Raw genomic sequence first — 22,387 nt, 5'->3', positions numbered from 1 at the left:
TCTGTACACTGAACTTTGCGGGGGGTTCCTGCTGTGGTTAGTTTATTTACAAGCCCAGGTGTTGCTTCGTGTGAGGATTTCTTTCGGTCCACATGGCCGTGTTGTCGTTAAAGCTCGCCTGCCGCTTTGCGGACGACCCGTTTTCAGTGTCGGTATCATCAGTTGGTCGATGTTTGCTGTCAGTGTAACTCACGGATAGTGGTACAGTTGCTTCGGGCTGTTTTTAACGGTATGCTGGAAATACTAAAGAGAAAGACGATTTTTTTAAATTTATTTATTTATAAGCTATCTTTAAGCACTTAGTGTAAGCTTGCTGATTTGTTTAGTACAAATAACTCTTTGTGATGCATCGGCTGTAGCGATAACCGTTAAACTTGTGTCATGATTACAGGCTACGGGCTAGCCTTAACTTCACCAGTGCATCTCCGCGGTGAGCTAGTTTCAAACGCGAAACTGTAGGACTTGCTACCTCTTCTCGGCCGCTCACTTTGTAACATCATGTTGTTTAAAAGACAACGAACAAGTAGACGGTTCCCTCAACCAACCACGAGGCGATAAACACGCTTGTAACGGCATCATTTAGGTAAGTCTAATGACAGTCCAATGGACAGTCCGTATTAGCTTACACAAGTCTTGTTTTAGCTGTGAAATGACGTGACAACAATAGAAATTGTTTCCAGTATGTGTGCCTATAGAGCCCTTATTTTCAAAGATGTGAATTGGTCTTCATCTGTGAGGCAGAGGAGGCCATGCTTTCCAACAACACCCTCCACAGTCATAACATGCCGTGAGAGTCACTGTACCGTGAATAAGGATGATAAGACCTTTGTGCACCATAGGAATGTTCTTTATTGCATAATACAAACAGAAATTGGAATTTTTAGCTACTCTGGAGCACTGCTGCTTGTCAAGTGTCTCACAGCCTGTTGGGTACCTAAATAGTTAATGCTTAAAGGGAAATCTGGCTTCCTTGAGATTTACCATTGAGATACCTTGCTCATGGACATGCCAGGAATTAAGGGTAACTGAAGATGACTCATAGATGATCTTAAAGTTACATGCAGCAGACAAGGGTGTAAATTCAAGCAGGGTTTTTATAAGCGACCGTGCAGTGGAGCCTTCAAATTCATATTTTTATACCTCGACTGTAGTTGCTGACAGTTCAAGTCTTTACCATGAGGTGTGTGTGTGTGTGCCATTTTAGGCTGTGATCTATAACAGGCCAGACAGTGTAAAGCGCCGTGGCATCAGCGCCAGTACACATTAGGATAAGGCGTGACCGATTGCCCTTAGTGTAAGCGAGATGAACATCAGTCTGGTTTGTCCGGTGTTAGGGTGGGGTCACGCACACACAAACACGAACGCACATGCTGATCCATGAGTGTGTACGTTGGACACCTGTTGGCTAGGATCCTGGAGCGCCACCTTGGCTGAGGGTGTGTTTACAATCTGATTCCACTCTACAACAGCTGAACGTCTGCTGAAGAGTGGACCACCCAAACTGCTGTGTCTCTTTGGCCTGCCTTAACTGTCAGCGTCAGTGTATTTTGTAATGTGGCTGTTTGTGAAATCACACATTTGTCCCACTACCCTGGGAGTAGCAGTCATTCCAAGACACCATAGCGCTCTTGAAGTGCAACCTCGAGGGTGACAGGGTCGTAAAATGCTGAAAAATCACTATGTACAGCACAGATAAGTGTTATTTATACAGTAATACCAGAAATCACAGGTGGAGGATGAAGACGTTAAGCAAGCGTTAAGCAAGATGAGCCCTACACAACTCCTTATACTTTAAGACATGAGCTGTTTCCAGTCCTGTCTGCTGTGGGTGTTATACTTAGTCCACATCTCTGGTTTTCTGACATTTATGCTCAACCACATTGTGCAGGTTTTCATGTGTGTTCCTCATAGAGCCAAGGAACTTGATTTGACTTTGACTTTTCTCTTATCCTCTTTGCCCTCTTCTCTCGCTGTATGTGGCCTGTCATTAGAGCTATACTTAGCCACGCTTATCAGTTCTGTTATTCCCTCGGTAAGACTGCAGATGTTTACAGGATTGGAATAGCTCCATACGTAGTAAAGTGTTGACACAGAATCTCTGATGGATAAACACAGAGTCCTTGGAGTTAAAGTGTCCTTCAAAGATCAGCAAGGCCCTTTTAGGCATCTTTAGGGAAAGCTTTTGAAAGTATGAAAAGACAACGTCGAAATACTGAGAGAATAAGAATGAACGATCATATGGCTGAGTTGGGAGATAAATCCTAATTTTGCATGCACTAGAAGGTAATGTGCTGGAAATTTCTTGTGTAGGTTGATATTTTCTCTTCTATAAAGCATCAGTAAATAAAATCAGTTAAGTGTTTGGGAGTGGTTCAGTTGGTTGAAGAGCCCTTGTGTTCTTTTTCTCCAAAAATTGTATTTAACCAGGCATAATTATGAACACAGTGCAGGGCGTTGACAGCAGATGTGTGTAATTGCTGGCTGGATGATGTCATAATATTATTAAGATATTGACTTAAAATGGAAGTGGTATGTTTTACAGCAGACAGATCCATGTGGCATATGTGGAAAAGCAAAGGCTGTGTTTAGAGTGGTCGGTTCATGTGTTTCAGTGAGTCAGTGTGACAAAGTGCCACACTTTGCTTTCTATGACATAAAAACAAAACAAAAAACATTGTTATAACTTTTAACCTACTAAATGTGTATACTGTACATTCATTACAAGTTTAACAAAACACAGAATATGCTGTTTCGTTTGTAGCATGATCCTGGTGTCAGGATGACAGAGAAAACAACAGAACTGCATAAATTAACATTTCTGGTGTTTATCTTTTGAATAATATCAGAGTTTATGGAAAATCAGCATCTAAAAAAATAGTTAGACAGTTTTCTAAGCTTTTTTTAAGCATGTTTGGTATTTGTCTCTGTTGACATGTGCTACGTTCATCTACAGCCCCCCCTAAAAAGTCCTGCTGACCTGCCAAGTACAATAATTACTGAATAAATTAAAAAAATGAATGAATTATTGTTAAATTTTGCTCATTTGGTTATGTGGGACACACAAGTAACTTTTAACATAATAGTTCCTGGAAACAAATGAGCTTATGTGTGTGAGCCATGGAAAAGTGAGTGACAAACTGAAACCACATGAATACCAAACAAATCAAAATCTGAATATTTGAATGAATTGTGCATGGATTGTATGGCCTTCCTTTAGTTACTCTCAGTTTGGCATCAGGTGATATAATCGATTTTAACTTTCACTACAACAGGTCGTGCGATCACTCTCCTTCAAACTCTTAAGTCTCCTTCGGTAATCCTTCAAGGCTTTGAGTCATGTGATATAGAGTGGTTATGTCCCCAGGATCAGACACCGGCCATGTGCTGAGGATTGTGGACTCTGTTATGAGGTTGAACATTTGCTCTCTGCCTGCCTCCACAATCACTGCTGAGTCATTCTCAATTACCATATGGGACTGGCTGTAATTTGCAAGCATCTGCTGAAAATGGGTGTTATTCTCAGACACGATGGCTTATTTCCAGAGTGTTTCTGTACTCATGTTACTGCACCAGTTTCATTTGGCACATCGTCCCTTTTTAGCCTTTAAGCAGTGCCATATCATGTCACTCTTAAACTTTTATTTCCCTAGGGAAACTTTCACTTTATAAGTAGTATTATTTTACATAGTGCATTTCCTTTTCTGGATCTGATGGTTGTGTAATTGTGAGATCTGACTCATTACTCATACCCTCCTTAAAGGGAAAAAGAAATGCAGTTCTAAATGTCAGCCTCGGCAATTACCTGCACAGACATGAATGTGATATTCAGATACTCTTGTTTGCGTGGCAGGCACAGCCGCAATAGCATCATCTTACTTGAGCAGATAATGGATTTCATTGTGCTGTGGTGCCTTTCTGTTTTTCAAAGAAAATTACACAGCAGGGGGACATAGAAGTACGAGTATCCATTCACTTTATTCCACAAAGCTCCTGAGGTGAATGGAAATGTTTCTCTATTATCTCAGGACTCTTTTAGATTGGTTCCCCTCTAGTTGACTTAATATTTACAGACGATGAGAAAATGGACACAAAGCATTTTGCGAACGTTAACTGCCAGCAGTGGCCGCATTTGATATGTGGATGCTTTGTTCTACCTGGTTTTACAGAGACTGTTTGATAACTACTAAATAAAAATGTGCTGTCTAAAGAAAAAAAGTAGTGATTGGGAGAAGTGTTTGTTGAGACAGCCAGCCTGATAGAGTGAGTAGAAAAGGAGGCGGCACAGGAAAGAGGGAAGTGGGTCATAGAGGAAGCTGACCTAATAGCATTGTACCATCCATTCACGGGATAAATCCAATAGGAACAACTATTAAAAGCTTACTGTTATGTCTCATCTTTGCGACCTTTCTGTTGGCTGTCATGGAAAACATTGCTTTATTTTTTAAAAGCCACAGTTCTCTCCTATCTTGATTTCTTTCTGCTATGTATGTCCCATGAGGGTTAGTAAGGAAGAGGTTAGAGGTGGTATAGGGTACAGCAGGCCTGTTTGCATCTACAAAATGTGCTTTTTGTGCTTATTCTCTCAGCAAAGTGGTGCATGAGTCAGAGTTGTTTTTGCTCTTTGCTCTTTTGTGTACAATGAGAATCCCCTTCTTCCACAAGATAGCGTAGCTGTGCCAAACATTATGTATACAGCAAATAAAGTCTAGTGCCAGGAAGTAACATTGTAAAGTGTGTATGCCCTGTGTTCTTTGTTAATTTTCTAGCAAGCTTACTTGAGACAGATGAAGAGAATACTCTGTTCATATGTCATGTGGGTAGCAGCATATCCACTTCACTTCACATCATCAGCCTTCGCCCCTTGTGTGGGTGAAGGCTCAGTTTACTGAGGAACAGGTTTTTTTTAGGTGGGATTCTTCTAACTGACTGTTCCAGTCAACGACTCCATGGGGGAGGCCCTAAGATAAGCTGGAAATTTTGAGAACCCATGTCTGTTTTAAGAGTTGTTGATAAAGTAAAGAGTGTTATGCCATTGCTCTGATATCATCCAGAGAATAACATGGGCTAAATCACCTAAATTGGCCATAGGTGTGGATGTTAGTGTAAATGGTTACGTGTCTCTCTGTGTTGGCTGGCGACCTGTTCAGGGTGTACCCCACCTCTTGTTCAATGGCAGCTGGGATAGGCTACAGCCCATCAGCAACCCTGAATTGGATAAATGAAAGAAAAAAAAAATTAATGAATGGGTTAGAAAAAACAACTACAACCTTTAAGTTATCAAATGTGTGTCATATCTAGTAATTAAGGCCTCAGTACACAGGTGTACTGACCAGTCTGTATCACCCTTGCTTGGAAGAAATGTTTACCGGTTCTTCACCTGGATGGTGAGTGGTTTCTGGAGGTTGCTAGCTGTCACAAGGTGAAATCAGTTTCAAAGGAGGTACTGCACCAAAAATATCTTTGTGATGGCTTTGGTTGCTAGCAGATTGCCACGTTGGGCCATAGTTTGCATTAAAGTTTATCTGCAGACACATGCCATTTGCTGTCCGGAGCTGCGTTAAAACTTGAAAAAATGCACCAGAAACCAGAAATGGAGAGTGTTTACTTTAAAAGTACAGGTTGTGCTTGGTGGATTGTGCAGATTGTGTGTATTTACAGACAAGTCAGCATCTTCCATGCAATCTAATGTGACCACAGCAACCTGCTAGCAACCAAAGCAAGGAGGAGGTTTTCAGTGCAGCACTGGATACCTGTTTATGACTAATTTCGTGCTAGTGATTTCACATATGCCTTGTACCAGCAGAAAAATCCAGGTTAGGATTAATCTAGAGGGATAGTGTTAGTCAAGTGCAACGCTAAATTGCACTGAAACCCTCCGGGCTTTATCGTAGGTGTAAATACGTCCCTGACAGAAACCCCTCACTGTGCAGTGACTTCATTTGAGCCACATTTTTACTCGTTTATGACTAAATTGAAACTGCAGGTCGCCCAGTGGTATAGTTATTCAGTGCCTAGCTTGTGTGACCACACAGTAATATGGTTTTATGTGGACTTACTTCAAAAACCAGCCTCTGACTGCTTTTGAACAGCTCTAATGACCTCGCTGACAATGACTGACATCTGCGCTGTTGCTTGGTGACACTTATCAGCCGTTCTCACCCTTGTGGCCAATCATAAGTTGGGAATTAAATGGGGCTGTCAGCTGCACTGCAGTGTTCTCACAGGATGGTTCAAGTGAAGGTCATGTAAGGAGGGAGGGAGAAGACAGAGAAATGTCCCTCTATGCATGTCAAACGTATATACCAAACCTCGAATATACAGCTTGGTGTTGGTAGAATGGGAGAGCTGACATCTGTCCTGTTATGATAGAGAACATAATTAGAGTTATATAAGTGCCACCAAGACTTCCACACCTCAGAAAGGGGTGTTTTTGTAAAGGATGACTCAGGGTAGATTATGAGAACTTTTCAAAAGGTGTCTCTGTGTGTCGTGACTAGTCAGCAGTATGACTCAGTTTGGTTCAGACTTTCTTTGGCAGTGTGATGGTTGAATGTTTAAAATATATCCCAAATCAGTGTCGCATCACAACAGTATCCTCAACTGCCATTCAGCCTTAATAGAAAGTATTTTTGGCTCAAAATAGCTTGACAGTTATCTACTTTGCACCTCTGGTGTAATTACATACAGGCAGAGCAGCTGATTTATATTGAGCCATCTGGCAAAAGCGTTGAGTGAAACAAAGTAAAACCTTATTTATGCTTTAGAAATCCTGTATGTTAGCCTCCAGTTCTGCTGCTGTTATAATGACCATTGCTTTAGACTCCATGCTGGGACTTATCAAGGCATGTGAGATCACAGACACAACAGGATGAAGTGGCAGTGCTCGAATGGTTTTACTGCCAGCACTTAACAGAAATGGTTGACTGAATGGAACCAGTATGCTGTGTTGACCATGAAATGAGTGGAAGTAAATTGAATTCACAGTGGAGCTTTACAAGAGCCACAGTATATTTCTCTTTACTGGAGGCAGGATCTGTTTCCTTGATTATTCCCTCTGGTGATCTCATGATAGCATAGGGCAGCATTCTGTAAATTGCTTCTTCAGCTTGTAGATAAGCCTTCCTGTGTTGGGGGCGATTATGTGACTTTGGTCTTTTTAACATATTGCGGATCATATTTTTGGTGTGTTTTCTCTCCTCTGCTCTCCTCTCCTTTCACAGCACACTGAGTAGGATCCCTAAAAGATTCCCCATCAAATATTAACGCCCTCATAAAGGCTCTGTTCTCTCCACCCACACACCCATCAGCGCTCGTGCCACACACGTCACTTTACACGCATACTCAGGCACACATGCAAAGACAGAGCAGGGCAGCATACAGCTCAACCTTTGAAGGGTGTCTTCCTTTTCCTGTGCTCTACTTTCTTTTGCTGCTACCTTACTTTCAGTTTAGATGATGGAGGAAACAAAGTGTAGATCCACTTGACTGCATTTATTTCTCCCCTTGTTGATTAATTTGGGGATAAAAATGATGAACAACTCAACATAAATTCACCAAGTTAAGGTAATAGTTTTTAATCTACTTTTCTGTGATGCACATTAGGGAATAGATTAGATGAGTCTCACTGAAAGATGCACTGATGTGATGATGTGATTTTGTCTTTGCTTGTTGTGGTCTAGCTGTAGATCTCAGTGCCGTGGCTTGCCACACCTTATCTTGCTCCCCTCTCTTGCACTCACTGTTTCCTCTGTTGCACTCTGTCATTTGATCTGCCACGTTTTAGTATAGAACATTACCAAATTCTCAGTGCTTTGTCATTGGATTAGCATCCTTTAACATCAGTGCAGCTCTTCCCAGTATTGCTTTCACTCAATACACATTAGTCTAGCGCCAGCGTTACTTTCAACCCTGTCTCATTCTATTAGCCTTCTCTAATGGCACTCTGTTAATCTCTTCAGGGACACAGCTATGACCCACAACTGCTCTGTCCAGATGACTGGCCTAGTTATTACTCCAGTGAGACTCTAGACTCAGTCAATATATGCAAATGAGGTTGCACTTTGGTTTTGATTCAGTGCTGTGTGAAGTTGCTTAGGCTGTGCATTTTCGTTTTTAAAATGTAATTTAGTTGGTTGACACAGTTCCTAAATGACTGAGTTGATGGTAAAACTGCTTTAAGATAGAGGTTGAATGGGCATGGCTGGGGTGGCCCATACACTTCAGAGCTTTATTCTCACACAGTAGAGCAGGCTGGATGACATACTGTGCTCTTCAGACAGGGATAATGTGTCAGTTGAGTTATGGAAAGTAGTGTAGTAGGCTACAGATTTGTTTATTTTTATGATGTTATTGTTTTTGTTCAGTCCCACATGAGGTAATATAGTTGTTGCTTTCAACCCCTTCAACTTAAACACTGCTTAAAATGTGCCACTTTGAAAAATGACCTAACAGTATTTTCGTTAGAAAGACAGAAAATGAAAATGAATCTCGTGACTTTGGATTGTAAGGTTAGTGCATGAGTACAATTAGTAAAAATATTGATAAGAATCCCACCAGAAACATTACATCTTCCTTGACATCCCTTATGCTGTAGTATACTTATTGCAGAGTTTGAATAAAATCAAAAAAAACTTCTCATCCCTTAAATTATTAAGTCTGCTGATGGAAAGCTAGAAGAGGAAAAAAAAGATGGATGTAGCTTGACATACCATCTCTCTAGAGAGCAGTACGGAGGCTTTGTAATGATAGGGAACTATGAGCACTGGGAGTTAGGGACAGATTAGCTATGGGGATAAACAGCAGGAATGGGGGATTTACTGTGTGTAGTAGAGCACCTCCATTCATGCGTAGCCCCAATGACCCAATAGATCATCGCTCCAGGCTGTCGCATCCTATCTGCATCCATCCTGTTACTCCTGAAGAATGCATCTTTCTAGTTTGGGTGCATGTGTGCGCATCAAAAGTGAAAGCTTTGCCAGAAGAGAAATGAACGACCTTACTAATCCAGATCAAATTTTTCAGCCTTCCTGCTCCTCTGTCGGGTGCTTTCTGCATGGCTGTCCTCTGAGTTTGAATTGAAGGAAGGCCAAATACCCTGACTGTCACTATGAAATAAAGTGCACCATCCCTCTGGGACAGAGAGGAAGAAAAGATGTCATGTCACTTTACTGTTCATTTCACACACAGGGATCACTGGATGCTAAGCTATCTGTCCAGCAGAGGATCTCTCTGTAGGAAAAGTGTGCCTCGAGTCTCGTCCTTCTGTTTCTCCCATTCTAATTGCACTTACGTGAATGTCCCTGTCTTTTCTAGTTTAAGCTTACTCCTGTCAACCCTTCTTCTGCTTGCTTTTGCATATCACAGATAATTTATTATAATGATATAATGATGCTTTGGACATCGAGATGAACATAATCTTTTACAGCTTCACTCTGTAAACCCAATATTTTGCTTTCCCGTGACATCATTTTTCAGTTCAGGGAAGGATGCTAATAATCCTGACAGCTGGACTATTCCTGGGCTATTTTACTATTGGAATCACATAAGAACCATATAGTTATAGTTCAGACCTCATACTTGATTTCAGCAAAGGGATATTTACTTTTTTACCAGTACTTGGCTGTGGGGGAGGGGCAAGTCTCCAGATATGAGCGTTTGACAGATGGTCTGCACGGTTTACTGCGCTACTTCTGAATGTGTGTCAGTCAGTTAGGATTTTGTTTATTTGTGGCTTTGTTGTGCTGACCTTTGTCTTTGTACTTTTTATTGGAATAGAGCCGGTTGGGAAGGCTATTCTGTGCATAGAAATTAGTAAAAGGCCATTCACTTTGAAATTATTCAGCCAACAAAAACGGGATTATTGTATATTTTAAAGTATAGAAAAATTTATATAGACAATACCCATCTGAATGCTAACTCGTACAAGGCCTTGATGATAGGACATTATTTGCCTGTTGATTTGTAGTTATTTAAATGTTTTAAGGTCACTTGTTTGAATTTTTTGATACACTTGCCTTGCGGTTAATAAAAGGTCAAAACCTCAACGGTGTTATTTTTCCTTGCTGCATCTCTATAAACAGGCAGCAGCTTACTGATTATAACTTTCAGTGGCTGAGTGATGGGTGAGACGACCCAGATGAACAAGTATTTGCCACATTTGCTGTGTGAGTTTGCTGCTATGTGGTAGTGACTTGCCACTGTAGATATGAATGAAACTGGAAATGTTGTGAGGCCACTGACAGTTGCAAAAACCCTTAGTCTAATCACCACCCATTAAACACAGACAGGCGTAGTCACTACCCCCTCCAGGGCAAAGAGGCTTTGGTTGCCCTGCCTGCACATGCTGACCTGATTTTTTTTTTTTCATCTGTGTGTAAGTGTGTGCATTTTGCATCTAAACACATGTGTGTTTGTGAAACAGATTAGGAAGGCGGCATTGCCAGACACTTCCGTGGCAGAGTCTGTTTGAGCACGTGTTCCTGTATAGGAATGTGGGACACTGTAGCAGAGAGGTTTTTCCAAGCTAGGAGATCCATATTGTGACTCAGCACACCCCCTCCACCTCTTCAGAGTTGATTGAATTATTGCTCCCGTAAGTGTGTTTGTAGCTGTGTGACAGTTTGTCAGGGGATCCACTCATGGGTACTTCCTGATCTGCCACAAAGTTACAACACAATAAGCTTTTCTTGAACGATAACTTGTAATTTTTAAATAACATTTGGTGTAACAGTAGGTTTTTTTTTTCTGTTGGCACTTAGTTTTGGTAACTGCTTTGTTTCCTTACACAGATTGTTTGCTTTCTGCTAACTACACCAGCCATCTGGGTATCACCAACTTTTCAATTTGTAGTATTCCCTAGCCAGATGGATATAACATACAGGTACACCACCAACACATGTACACTTGTCACATGGGTGATTGAAACTGAATGAATCAAACAATGAGCCAGAGGGAACAGGCTTGTATTCTCCCTTCATTGGCTTTAATACTGTATATCCTCCATTCACTATTCATTATGTTGGCCACCTTCCCAGCTCTGGTTTCCCCCTGTCCCACAGGCAGTGTCTACCAATTTACCCACTTTTTCTTTCCTTTTCTTTCTTTTTTTTTCATTGGCGAGACAGTTTGGAAGCAAATTCTCCAAAACCAGTGCCAGGTGCAGGGCTATTCATCTGTAAACCTCTAAAAAAAATTAAAGCTCACTCTATGAACTTGTTATTAATCTTAATACATTTACTTAATCTCAGTAGTTTATATCTAAGAAATATCTAAGACATTCACAAATGTTTCCAGCAGAGTTCAGTGAAGAGACGTCAGATTTACCATGTGGGATTCAAATTTGTGGTTATGAGACAGCTGAAAGGGCAGAGCCTTTTTGTTTCCCGAGGGTCTGCATGCACACACCAAGACAAACTTGGCGTGACAAAGTTTCAGGTCCCCATGCGTGCCAGATTAATTCCTAATTCCACTCACAGTAAACAGTCTATGAAAAGAAGATTGCAACCGTTGCGACAGGTGGAAAGGAATATCTTTAGCACTATTACTGGATAATTACAAGATAATTATAATAGCATTGCTGATGAGAACACGCAATTGCATGTGTGTGCTTGTGCATCTGAGTGCATTTGCTAGTTGCAGTATCTTAACTGCGTTTGGCATTCTGCTTTCTGGGTTGGGCTTTCATTAGTAGGCTTTGATGTCACTCACAGGAAAAGATGCTCTGTTATAATAACAACTCCAAGTGGGATAAGCATTAGAAAAGTATCAAAACAATTAGTGACTATACAGATCTGTTAGATAGTGCAACATGGTTTTCAGCTGAATAGGTTATTACACTGAACATCACAGATCCACTGCAGGTTTGTGTTGATGACAAGAAAAACACACGAAAGTCAAATTAACATATTTTGTAATTATATAAATAACCAAGAGTTCACTGATACTGATTTCTGACATTATTTAAAAAAATAAAAGTAGTTTTTTTTTTTTTTTGAATGACAGATAATAAGAATTGCGGGGGAGGGGTGTGATTTGTTTTTCTTTTATTTAGACAGTTTGTTTTGATATTTAGACAGCAGCATGGATATAAAAATAAGAATTATTAAAAGACGTGATTAATTCAAATGTTTTACCGTGTGATACTTTATCACTAAGTAAAGTTATGGACACTCTAATCACATGTTATTCTGTTTTTATGTCAATTTTCTTTTTTCTCAGCTGTGGAAAATTCCATGCCGCTCCATGCCTTGGTTGGCATCTAATGGAAGAAAAAGCATCCATCAGGTCTGCCATGGTATCCAGACTGCCTAAGTTCAGTGGACGGTCCTCAACCAGTGGCGCCAGTGCCCTTTCTAATGGTTCTGCACATCCAGCCACCCCTACGCAAGATGGCAAGGTTACTCCATCAGCAACACGCCCAAATGGTGTGATCCAGGCGTCACCCTTTTCCCTAAAATTGAAGAGAGATGAGGGGGTAAACCCCTCTAGTCCATCCATTCCCACTGCCCCTGAGGATGAAAGTGAAGACAAGGCTCAGACACAGCTTCCCTCTGTGATCAAGGAAGTAAAGAATGGCTCTCCAGCAACACCTAAGATGGGCAGATCAGGCTCTTTGATGGTGGCTGTCTCAAGCCCAAAGGCTATTCAAAAGCAATCCTCAAAGATGACTCCCAAAGTTGGGACCAAGTTAGGGCAGAGCCCCATGAATGGAAGTTCTAAAACAGGTAGTAATAGTGCAAGCATTCCTACTCAGACAGGGTTGGAGTCTCGGCTTGTGCGACCAAGGTTAGGCTCTAGCTCTACCAGAAGCAACTCTCAAGACAGCCTATCCCAGTCCAGTGAGAGCCTGAAGATTGTAGCACTGGACAACATGGTTCGTTCAAATAGTTTCACTCACTTTAAACAGATTCCCTCGCCCACCAGTGAGCCTATGATACGGTCTTTCTCTTTTAATCGGGCTGTGGAACTAGCCAAGCCTCTGGCCAACACTCAGCTGCGGCCTCCTCGGAGTAGTTTTGTCAAACCCCCTCAACTGAGTAATGGAAGAGTGGGTTTAGGACTGCATGGCAGCCTTGGAGGTTTAGGTGGTTTAGGTGGGGTTGGAGGACTTCAGTACAACAAAAATTCATCAGTTGCGTCCTCTCTGCCTGGCCCTTTGATCACTACGACACCAACTACTCCTCGTACTTTAAGAAAGGCTCTGCTCCCCAGTAGTGTGTTGACCAAGTCAATGGCTAGCAGTGGGGTGTCGTTGTGCTACAAATTGCCCCGAACTGGGCAGGCTAAACAGCAGAAGTCTCTTTTACCAGGTAACATTAAGGAGGATATCAGCTCTTCAACTGCCTCTGATTGTGTAGGTCTACTGGAGAATGAATCAACCTACAAGGCTGACAAAGTCGAATCTCAAAGTGAAAGTGACAAAAGCTCTGGGAATGCAGAAGGAAAAGGAGGAGAAAGCGGTGGCCAAACAGCAGCCGAGACCCTGGAAGACATGTCCTTATCTTCTGCTTCATCTATAGAGAGAGGTGACATCAGTGAAGAGTTTCTAGATGACTTCGACAGTGTGGGAGATGTTTTCAGTGATGGGGACATGCCTGACAACAGAAAAGCTGCCAGTGATGCCCAGCTAGACAGTCTCCTAAATGAGACCAGTGACTGGGAGTCTGTGGATCTGACTGGTAAAATTCACCCTTTGGAAAGCAAATTCAAATAGATACAGTGCTATCCTTTGTGGTGTTTGTTCAGCCTTTTGTCTATGTGGTTGCAGGTCATAAGGAAGAAAGTCCTATGCAGGAGTCCCAAGGATCACTGATGCTATCTCCAGAGCAGACTGATGCCCCCCAGATTTCATCTGTGGAGCTGTCACCCTCCAACAGCTCTGGTGGAACCTACATGTGGGATGAAGAGGGGCTTGAGCCCCTTGGGGGGCCTGTGGCTCATCGGTTAGACAGCTATGATGACTCAGAGCTGAACAGCATAGTAAGTCCTCATTTCACCTTTAACTAGTTTTTACATAAAAATGTAAAAACCCCACAATTCGTTTTTTCAGTTGACTCTACTCTGATTGTGATTTAAAAAAATATGAAATTTAAATTATTTTAAGCAACTAATTAACAGTAAATTAAGGAATAGTTTGATATCCATATTTCTGAAGAATAATTAATCAATTATGTGTGTTAAAAGTAAGCGTTCTTCTTCTGCCAATCTTCCCCTCCTTGCCTTTAAGTCAACTGGCAGATAGCTCAGTAGCATTTTTTAGAAAATGAAAGAGGTGGAGAGCAGCCAAAACCCTTTAGCGATTATGTGGTTACTCGGGCTAAAAACCTCGGAGAACACTTAGAGCTTCTGCTTTAGCTGATTGAAAGTTGGCAAAGAATAGGCTTGTGTGACTGAGAACTGGATTTTTTCCAAGTAAGAAGGAGAGAGTTGAAGGAAATGTAAAGGTTTTGAGCCTTTAAGCATGACCTGCTACACATTAAAGAAATGGTCTGTTAACATTTCTGTGGCTTCTGCAGACAAGAATTAAGTTAAGATGGCGCCGGTGAGGTCGGCTGCCGTCACGACTGCTCCGACCACTTTTTCTTTGTCTTTGTTTTTTAAGTTAGTTTTCAGCGTTTCTAAATCGGCAAAATCATCACCATTGGGTACATTAGGTATGACAGTGACACTCTTGTTTCTATTGGTATACAATGTACTCACAATTCGAAGTTTTTAACTCCGGATCCGAGCTGGCCGAGTGAGATCTCGAGGGAGAACAAAGGGAAGCGGCGGCGGCCTAGAGGGAAGCGAGCCGGCGTCAGGAACAGGCTGAGAGCTCGTGCACACCGCACACCTCTGCCTAGCATCCTGCTCGCCAACGTCCAGTCACTGGAGAACAAGCTTGACGACCTCAGGGCCAGGATAAAGTTCCAGAGAGACATTCGGGACTGCAATCTCCTCTGCTTCACCGAGACATGGCTGAACCCAGCGGTGCCGGACCACGCCATCCAGCCGGCCGAGTTCTTCTCGGTTCACCGCATGGACAGGACACGGGACTCGGGGAAGTCAAGGGGAGGCGGCGTGTGTTTAATGGTGAACAACAACTGGTGCAACAGTGCGAACGTTGTTCCTCTCACACGCTCCTGCACACCAAATCTGGAACTACTGTCCATCATGTGTCGTCCTTTTTATCTACCTCGGGAATTTACATCGGTCATTGTAAGTGCCGTTTATATTCCACCACAAGCGGACACGGTCACCGCCTTATGCGAGCTGCATGAGGCACTCACACAGCACCAGACACAACACCGGGACGCTGCGCTTATTGTGACGGGGGACTTTAATAGCGCCAACCTCAAACGCGCAGCGCCGAACTTTTATCAACACATCACCTGCCCCACCAGGGGTGAAAGGACACTGGACCACTGCTACACTACGGTCGAGGACGGCTACAAGGCACAATCCCGCCCCCCGTTTGGCAAATCTGATCACGCCGCCATCTTCCTCATGCCAAAATACAAACAAAGGCTGAAACAGGAAGTTCCGGTTCAGAGGAAGGTCGCGCGCTGGACGGATCAATCGGTGGCCGCGTTACAGGACGCACTCGATGACGCAGACTGGGGCATGTTCAGAAACAGCTCCGACGATGACGTCAACGTGTTTACGGAAGCGGTTGTGGGATTCATCGGGAAACTAGCGGATGATACCGTGGAGACAAAGACTATCACAACGTTTCCCAACCAGAAGCCGTGGGTGGATAAAACCATCCGCGACGCTCTGAGATCCCGCACCGCTGCCTACAACACGGGACTCATGACGGGGGACATGGACCCGTACAAAGCCGCGTCATATAACGTGCGGAGGGCGGTGAAAGAGGCGAAGCAGCGCTACGGGAGGAAACTAGAGTCACAACTCCAACAGAGTGACTCTAGGAGCCTGTGGCGGGGACTAAGGACAATAACGGACTATAAAGCACCAACAACCGGTATGACGAACGCGGCCGTGACTTTGGCAGACGAGCTGAACACTTTCTATGCTCGCTTCGAGGCTGCAGCTAAGGTCTCCAACAATGCTAGTGTTAGCGGCGCTAACGGCTGCAGACAGGAAGATACTGCCAGCACCGGAAACGTGCTCGTCATCTCCGAGCATGAAGTAAGGAGAGCCTTCAAGAGAGTGAACACCAGGAAAGCAGCAGGACCAGACGGCATCCCAGGTCGTATCCTAAGAGACTGCGCATACCAGCTAGCTCCTGTGTTCACTGAGATATTCAACATCTCTTTATCTCAGTCGGTGATCCCCACATGCTTCAAAGAGTCCATCATTGTTCCTGTCCCGAAGAAACCCCACCCTGCTTCTCTCAATGACTATCGCCCTGTAGCCCTCACCTCAGTAGTGATGAAGTGCTTTGAACGCCTGGTCAGAGACTTCATCATTTCTTCACTACCAGACACACTGGACCCACTACAGTTCGCTTACCGTCCAAATCGTTCCACAGACGATGCCATCTCTCATCTCCTCCACACATCACTCACTCACTTGGACACTAGAAGGGGGAATTATGTTAAAATGCTCTTCATAGACTACAGCTCTGCATTTAATACCATAATTCCCTCCACACTCACCACCAAGCTGGAGCATCTGGGACTCAGCTCATTTATGTGTCAGTGGATCTCCAACTTCCTAACTGGCAGACCACAGGCAGTAAGGATGGGCGGACATGTCTCAGCCTCCACCACTCTCAGCACTGGAGCCCCCCAGGGGTGTGTTCTGAGCCCCCTGCTGTACTCTTTGTACACATATGACTGTGTGGCCACTACCAGCTCCACCACCATCATCAAGTTTGCTGACGACACCGTCGTGGTGGGCCTGATCTCTGATAACAACGAGACGGCCTACCTGAAGGAGATTAGGAATCTGGAGAACTGGTGCCAGAGGAACAACCTCCTTCTAAACGTCAGTAAGACAAAGGAGCTGATAGTGGACTTCAGCACTAAGCAGGAGAGGAACTACCAGACCCCCGTCATCAACGAGTGCCCAGTGGAGAGAGTGGACAGCTTCAAATACCTCGGAGTTCACATCACGCAGGACCTGTCATGGTCCTGTCACATCAACACCGTGGTGAAAAAGGCCCGACAGCGTCTCTACCACCTCAGACGCTTGAGAGACTTCCAACTGCCCTCCAAGGTGCTCAGGAACTTTTACTCGTGCACCATAGAGAGCATCCTGGCGGGAAACATCTTAACCTGGTTCGGGAACAGCACCATGCAGGACAGACGAGCTCTACAGAGGGTTGTGCGGTCAGCTGAGCGCACCATCCGCTCCGAGCTCCCTGACCTGCACTCAATCTACAGCAGGCGGTGCTGGACCAAGGCCAGGAAGATCGTGAAGGACCTCAGCCATCCCAACAACAGACTGTTCTCTCTGTTGAGGTCAGGAAAGCGATTCCGCTCCCTGAAGACCAACACAGAGAGACTGAGGAGGAGCTTCTTCCCGCAGGCGATACGGTCTCTCAATCACACCACCACACAGTACTGACCCACACATATGGTTCTTACACACACACTGGACTTTCTGGACTTTGTTTTTGCACAACACTGGTCACTATATTCTTCATTTCCAGTTAATACTTGTACAGCTGCTGTTATTGTGTATATATTTATTTATATTTAGATTTCTTCATACATTCTTATATAGTTCTATATTGTGTATTTTGTTGTACAGTTATTTTATTTTCAACTTTAATTTATATATTTTATCTTATTCTTCCCAGTTAAATTTACCCTTCATTCTAATTTGTGTTGTACAGTTATTTCATTTTTAACCTTAATTTATATTTTATTCCTTCCTAGTTAAATTTACCCTTTTTAATTTTTCATATTTATTTCCTATCTTATTCATAGCCTTTTCCTTTTTTGTTTTCTTTAGGTCACGAGCAGTTGTCCAAGCATTTCACTACATATCGTACTGTGTATGACTGTGTACGTGACAAATAAAATTTGAATTTGAATTTGAATTCAAGCATCTTGCAGACCTCAAAGGGCTTTTGATTTTTTCTACCAAGAAATGGAAGACTAAAATATACCCAATGTAATGTATGCAGTGTTAATTTCAAGAGCCAAGTCTACGTTTAGTTCTGTCTAAATACGGTGTATATACTTTATGCCCTACTTGTAGATTATGCTGCCTTCATGGTGCCAAAGTTCAGTAGTCAGTTTCACTTTTAAATAGTTCTTCTTTTTATATTTATACATTAATGGCCAGAACAAAAAAAAAAAATCAAAATTTTCTAGTTTTCAGTCAGCTCTCTCTGCCCGTCTCATGCCAAGGCTTCGTTCTGTCTCAAAGGAAAACTAACCTGCTCACCAGCCGTGTAGTATTAGAATTTTCTGGCCTTGCTTTGATTCTCTATATTTTGGTACCCAAGCACCTGATCTCAGGAATGCATAAAGAGCTTAAAATGAGCTGGATTAGAAATTTTATAATACGCTTTGTGTGTTTACTACTTTCATTATGTGACACAACCTTCAAGGCACTGAAAGTGCCACATGTTTATCTCACAGTAATGGATTAGGAGTGAATACAAAAGCAAAAAAGCACTACTGGTTTTGTGTATGTATAGGATGTGCCTGTATTTGTTCAGTGCTGTGATCATTACAAGCACATGTGCATTAGACATGTGTATGTGATCAGGAGTCAGTCAGTATATCTGTGTATGCAGATGAGTGTGTTTGAGTGCATTTCTCTAATAGATTAGTTCAACTGTTATCATGATGGAGACTTCTTGAAAAAGCAAAGGCTCGATAAAAGTCCATCTATAATATGAACAGCATATCGGAGCATGACATGTGCATTTGGTCATCTTGTGGTCCACGTCAACCTGTTTATTGGCCTGTTTATTTAAAACATATATGTTCATTAGTACTCAGAAATATCACAAGTACAACAAATGATTCTCTGAAATATAAATAAAAACAAAATGTGTTGTTTTTCACAATTTCAATTTCAACAATTTTGAAGTCTTATATTTAATTGAAAATAATAAAAATAGACAACAAATATTAAAACTAAGAAGATTATTTTTTGTTGTTTCTTTTTAAATGAATGCCCTTTTCCCCCCAAAAAATAAACTTTAAAGACACATGCAAAGCACTGTAAAATGACAAAGATTTTCCTTCACACCTTTTTAAAAATGTGTTCCTAGCATGATATTCAAACAAGCAGGGAGCATTTTATTCAAGCAGTCATATTTTAAGTTTCAGTATTTGATAAGTTGTTTTTGTTTAATCTTGAGTCATATAAAGCACAGGTGTCGAACTCCAGGCCTCAAGGGCCGGTGTCCTGCAGGTTTTAGATGTGTCCTTGAACCAACACAGCTGATTTAAATGGCTAAATTACCTCCTCAACATGTCTTGAAGTTCTCCAGAGGCCTGGTAATGAACTGATCACTTGATTCAGGTGTGTTGACCCAGGGTGATATCTAAAACCTGCGGGACACCGGCCCTCGAGGCCTGGAGTTCGACACCCCTGATATAAAGGGTCACGTGGCAATAACATTTAGGCATGTAGACATGGGGAGAAACACTTTTTATATTCAGATAATCTTAAACTTGTTTCTTGGACATGACAGTGAGTTCATGCCAAGAAGTCATCAGATCTTACACTAATAGAGTAAAATAAAAATCCACTTTGATTCCATTCTGTCATTGAACTGCTAGATGATGCATCTCTGGATGTGACTGGACACTGGATAGATGTTACGATGCTGATGCATTGACTTTCACTGAGTATTTAATAAAGCTCAACAACCCAGATGTTTGTAGAGGAATTCCTTCATGCAGTATCCATTTCTTTTGAAGAACTAGTGTGGTCAGTGAAGAGGGCAGTGGTGATATTGCGTGTTGTATGATTTGAATGAGAGAGCAGAAGCTAGATGAGAGAAATGCAGTTAAAAAAAGAAAAAAAGGTAATAAGTAGGACCAAAAAGAAAGAGAGAGAGGGAAACTTAGTGGGTGACTGCTGGTGTGTGAAAATTAACTCTATGGGGAATCTGCCTTTGAGATATTTAACTGAGCTATTTGATTAGAGGAAATGAGCCCATTTACTGTAATTGGATGCAGTTAGCTTTCTCTAACCCACTCCTTTTTTCTACCGTTTCCTTTCCATCTGTTTGTCTGTCATTAATCATTCTCCCCTTGTTCACTGGGTAAATATTTATTTGTAATAAGTAGAGGAAAGGCAGCAGAAATAATCCTGTCACAAAACAGCGGATGTCTCCAAATGGATTAGTAGATTGGTGTCCTGCTTAATCAATGTGTTGTGTAATACCTTTTGAGACCCTGTGTTTATTTAAGGGGTAATTGAGTTAAATGCTGCGGGAGTTTGACTTCACAGCTTCTCAACAAACTCTTCTTGAATTCAATGTTGAAAAAATAAAGAAAGGTGGGTTACTTGTGCCCAATTTATGTGGTGTATTTAAAAAACATTCTCTCATAGTTAAGAACAAAAGGTAAACACTAGTGTCCAGCTGATGCTTACACAATAGCATTTATGCATCTGGAATGTAATGTTTGCTTTCTTGCCGGTATTGCTGCGCTGCACTGCACTGCAGTGCCATGCTCAGTCCACTTGGAGGCGCTGTGCATCCTTTAGACAACACGATGTGGGTGCGCTTGTAAGTGCTACTGGTTTGTGTGTGCCAGTATTTTTCTGGCTATATGTGGCCCTATCTGCATTCATATGCCTCTGTGCAAAATCAAGGAGTGGGCTACCTGAGCTCATAATAACATTCCCATGATGCACCATGCAGCTCTGTACTGTACCAGCTTTACAAAATTGGCATTGTGAAATGGAGGGCCACTTTTCACAGTTACTGCCGATGTATTCCAGCCCTCAGCTCAATGTTTCATAGAATGCAACAGCACCAGTAGACCTGGGAACATTTTATATTTAAACTGCTTGAATATTTGAAGGTTGTTTTTTTTGTTTTTGATTTAAAGCAGCTCACAGCCGATCATAAACGCAGTGGGTGAAGACAAAGCTGAAGCTGACACAGTAGGAAATTCACATGCTGATTGATGCGTTCTACTATTTATATCATTGTGGACAATAATAGCAACCCATATGCATTGTAACGGCTCTAAAAACATTTTACTTCTGTAAAGCGCATTTGTATTATAATATGTTTTGACAGTCATGTGTAATTCTTCATTTGGCATTGGGTTTTGTTGTGCTGTTTGGCCTCGCAAATTACTGTAGAGTCGAATCAGTCCACATTAACCTTTTCATCATGCAATGCAGGATTATTAGATTGTGTTCTTTGACATTATCATCAGAGCTTTTTTGAGCTTTGTTTTGATTCCTATTTACCTGAACTTTGTGGTCACATTTAAATGGAGAAGTTAAATTAGTTCTGTTGATTTCCTGAGCCATAAGCATTGAACTTTCTCTCGTTTAAAAGAAAATATTTCCCTTCCTTGGAATTACAGCTCAGCATCTCCCTTCACAGTATGAAACCTTGAATGAAATATGCTTCAGTGTTATCTTTTTTTTGCTTATAATTCTGCATGTTTTAATCCGTTTTTCTCCTGGGTAGCTGTTCTTTTTTTTCTACCTTATTCCTTCATTCCCTCCCTTTTTTGTGTGTATTTCCTTACCAAACTCATGGTTGTTTAGTAATCCTTTGGTTTTTCCCTCGGCTTCCTCAAAGCTGCAGAATTACCGTCGCCTCTTATCCCTGATTTATTTATTTTGCCTCTAATTTTAGGCTTTTATGGAGCCAGGTTGAGACAGGTCAATTCATTAGTGTTTAAATGAGTGAGGTGCTTAAGCCTTTTGTCTGCAGACTGCTCAGCCATTTATGGAACATGGTGCCAGTGCCCCAGCTATGCTGTTGTTTTAATGAGGCTTATAGCTCACTTGCTTTTGTTTGTCTTGATTTTTAGACCGACAGCTGCAGCGCTTTGAGGTAAATAGTGGTTTTTGTGTACATCTCTTTTGGTGCATTCAGTCCTTTGTTTAGGTATCGTCGCACAGACACACACACACACAGTTCTACCTTGTGAAGATGGTAGTCAAATGATATCATGTGATCTATAATTATCAATCATGATCACGCTTCATACCCACAGTCGTGATAATTACCACAATGTTTTTATAAACACTTTGGATTCCCAGCTATACCCCCACCTGTTGAAAGAATTAAGCTGCTGCTTCTTAGGGCCCTGTTTGGAAGAACAAAGCCAATAACATAGCAGATTGCCAAGATAATTGCAAAATCAATTATAGTGACAAAATTGGGTTAAGTGTGATCAATTTATGGACTTTTAGTAAGTATTCTCATAGTCCAAACGAAAGGATATGTGATTCACTGAATGTTTTTGATTGCATATGTTTTTAAAGTAAAATACCTGTT

The 22,387-nt window shown here is 42.0% G+C and overlaps 1 protein-coding gene across 4 annotated transcripts in view; it reads left to right on the top strand.

The window, feature by feature from the left end:
* Positions 1-535: 535 nt before the first annotated feature.
* The window catches only part of ccser2a (coiled-coil serine-rich protein 2a), a 49,001-nt gene continuing 27,149 nt past the window's right edge, over positions 536-22,387 (top strand). For 3 of the 4 annotated variants that reach the window (XM_085369745.1, XM_085369746.1, XM_085369744.1), the window contains exons 1-2: positions 12,222-13,676; positions 13,766-13,977. In XM_085369745.1, the coding sequence (XP_085225871.1) occupies positions 12,260-13,676; positions 13,766-13,977 (1,629 nt within the window). In that variant the 5' untranslated portion in view covers positions 12,222-12,259. Of the gene's footprint in view, positions 584-12,216; positions 13,677-13,765; positions 13,978-22,387 lie in introns of those variants that run through there. The other variant, XM_085369743.1, reaches the window with a different exon arrangement.

The sequence above is a fragment of the Diplotaxodon limnothrissa genome, linkage group LG13, assembly GCF_057381915.1.
Source record: "Diplotaxodon limnothrissa isolate DT_005_m linkage group LG13, D_limnothrissa_male_GT1.1, whole genome shotgun sequence".
Lineage (NCBI taxonomy): Eukaryota > Metazoa > Chordata > Actinopteri > Cichliformes > Cichlidae > Diplotaxodon > Diplotaxodon limnothrissa.
Note: the sequence above shows the minus strand (reverse complement) of the source record. Positions and strands in the feature narration are given on the sequence as shown.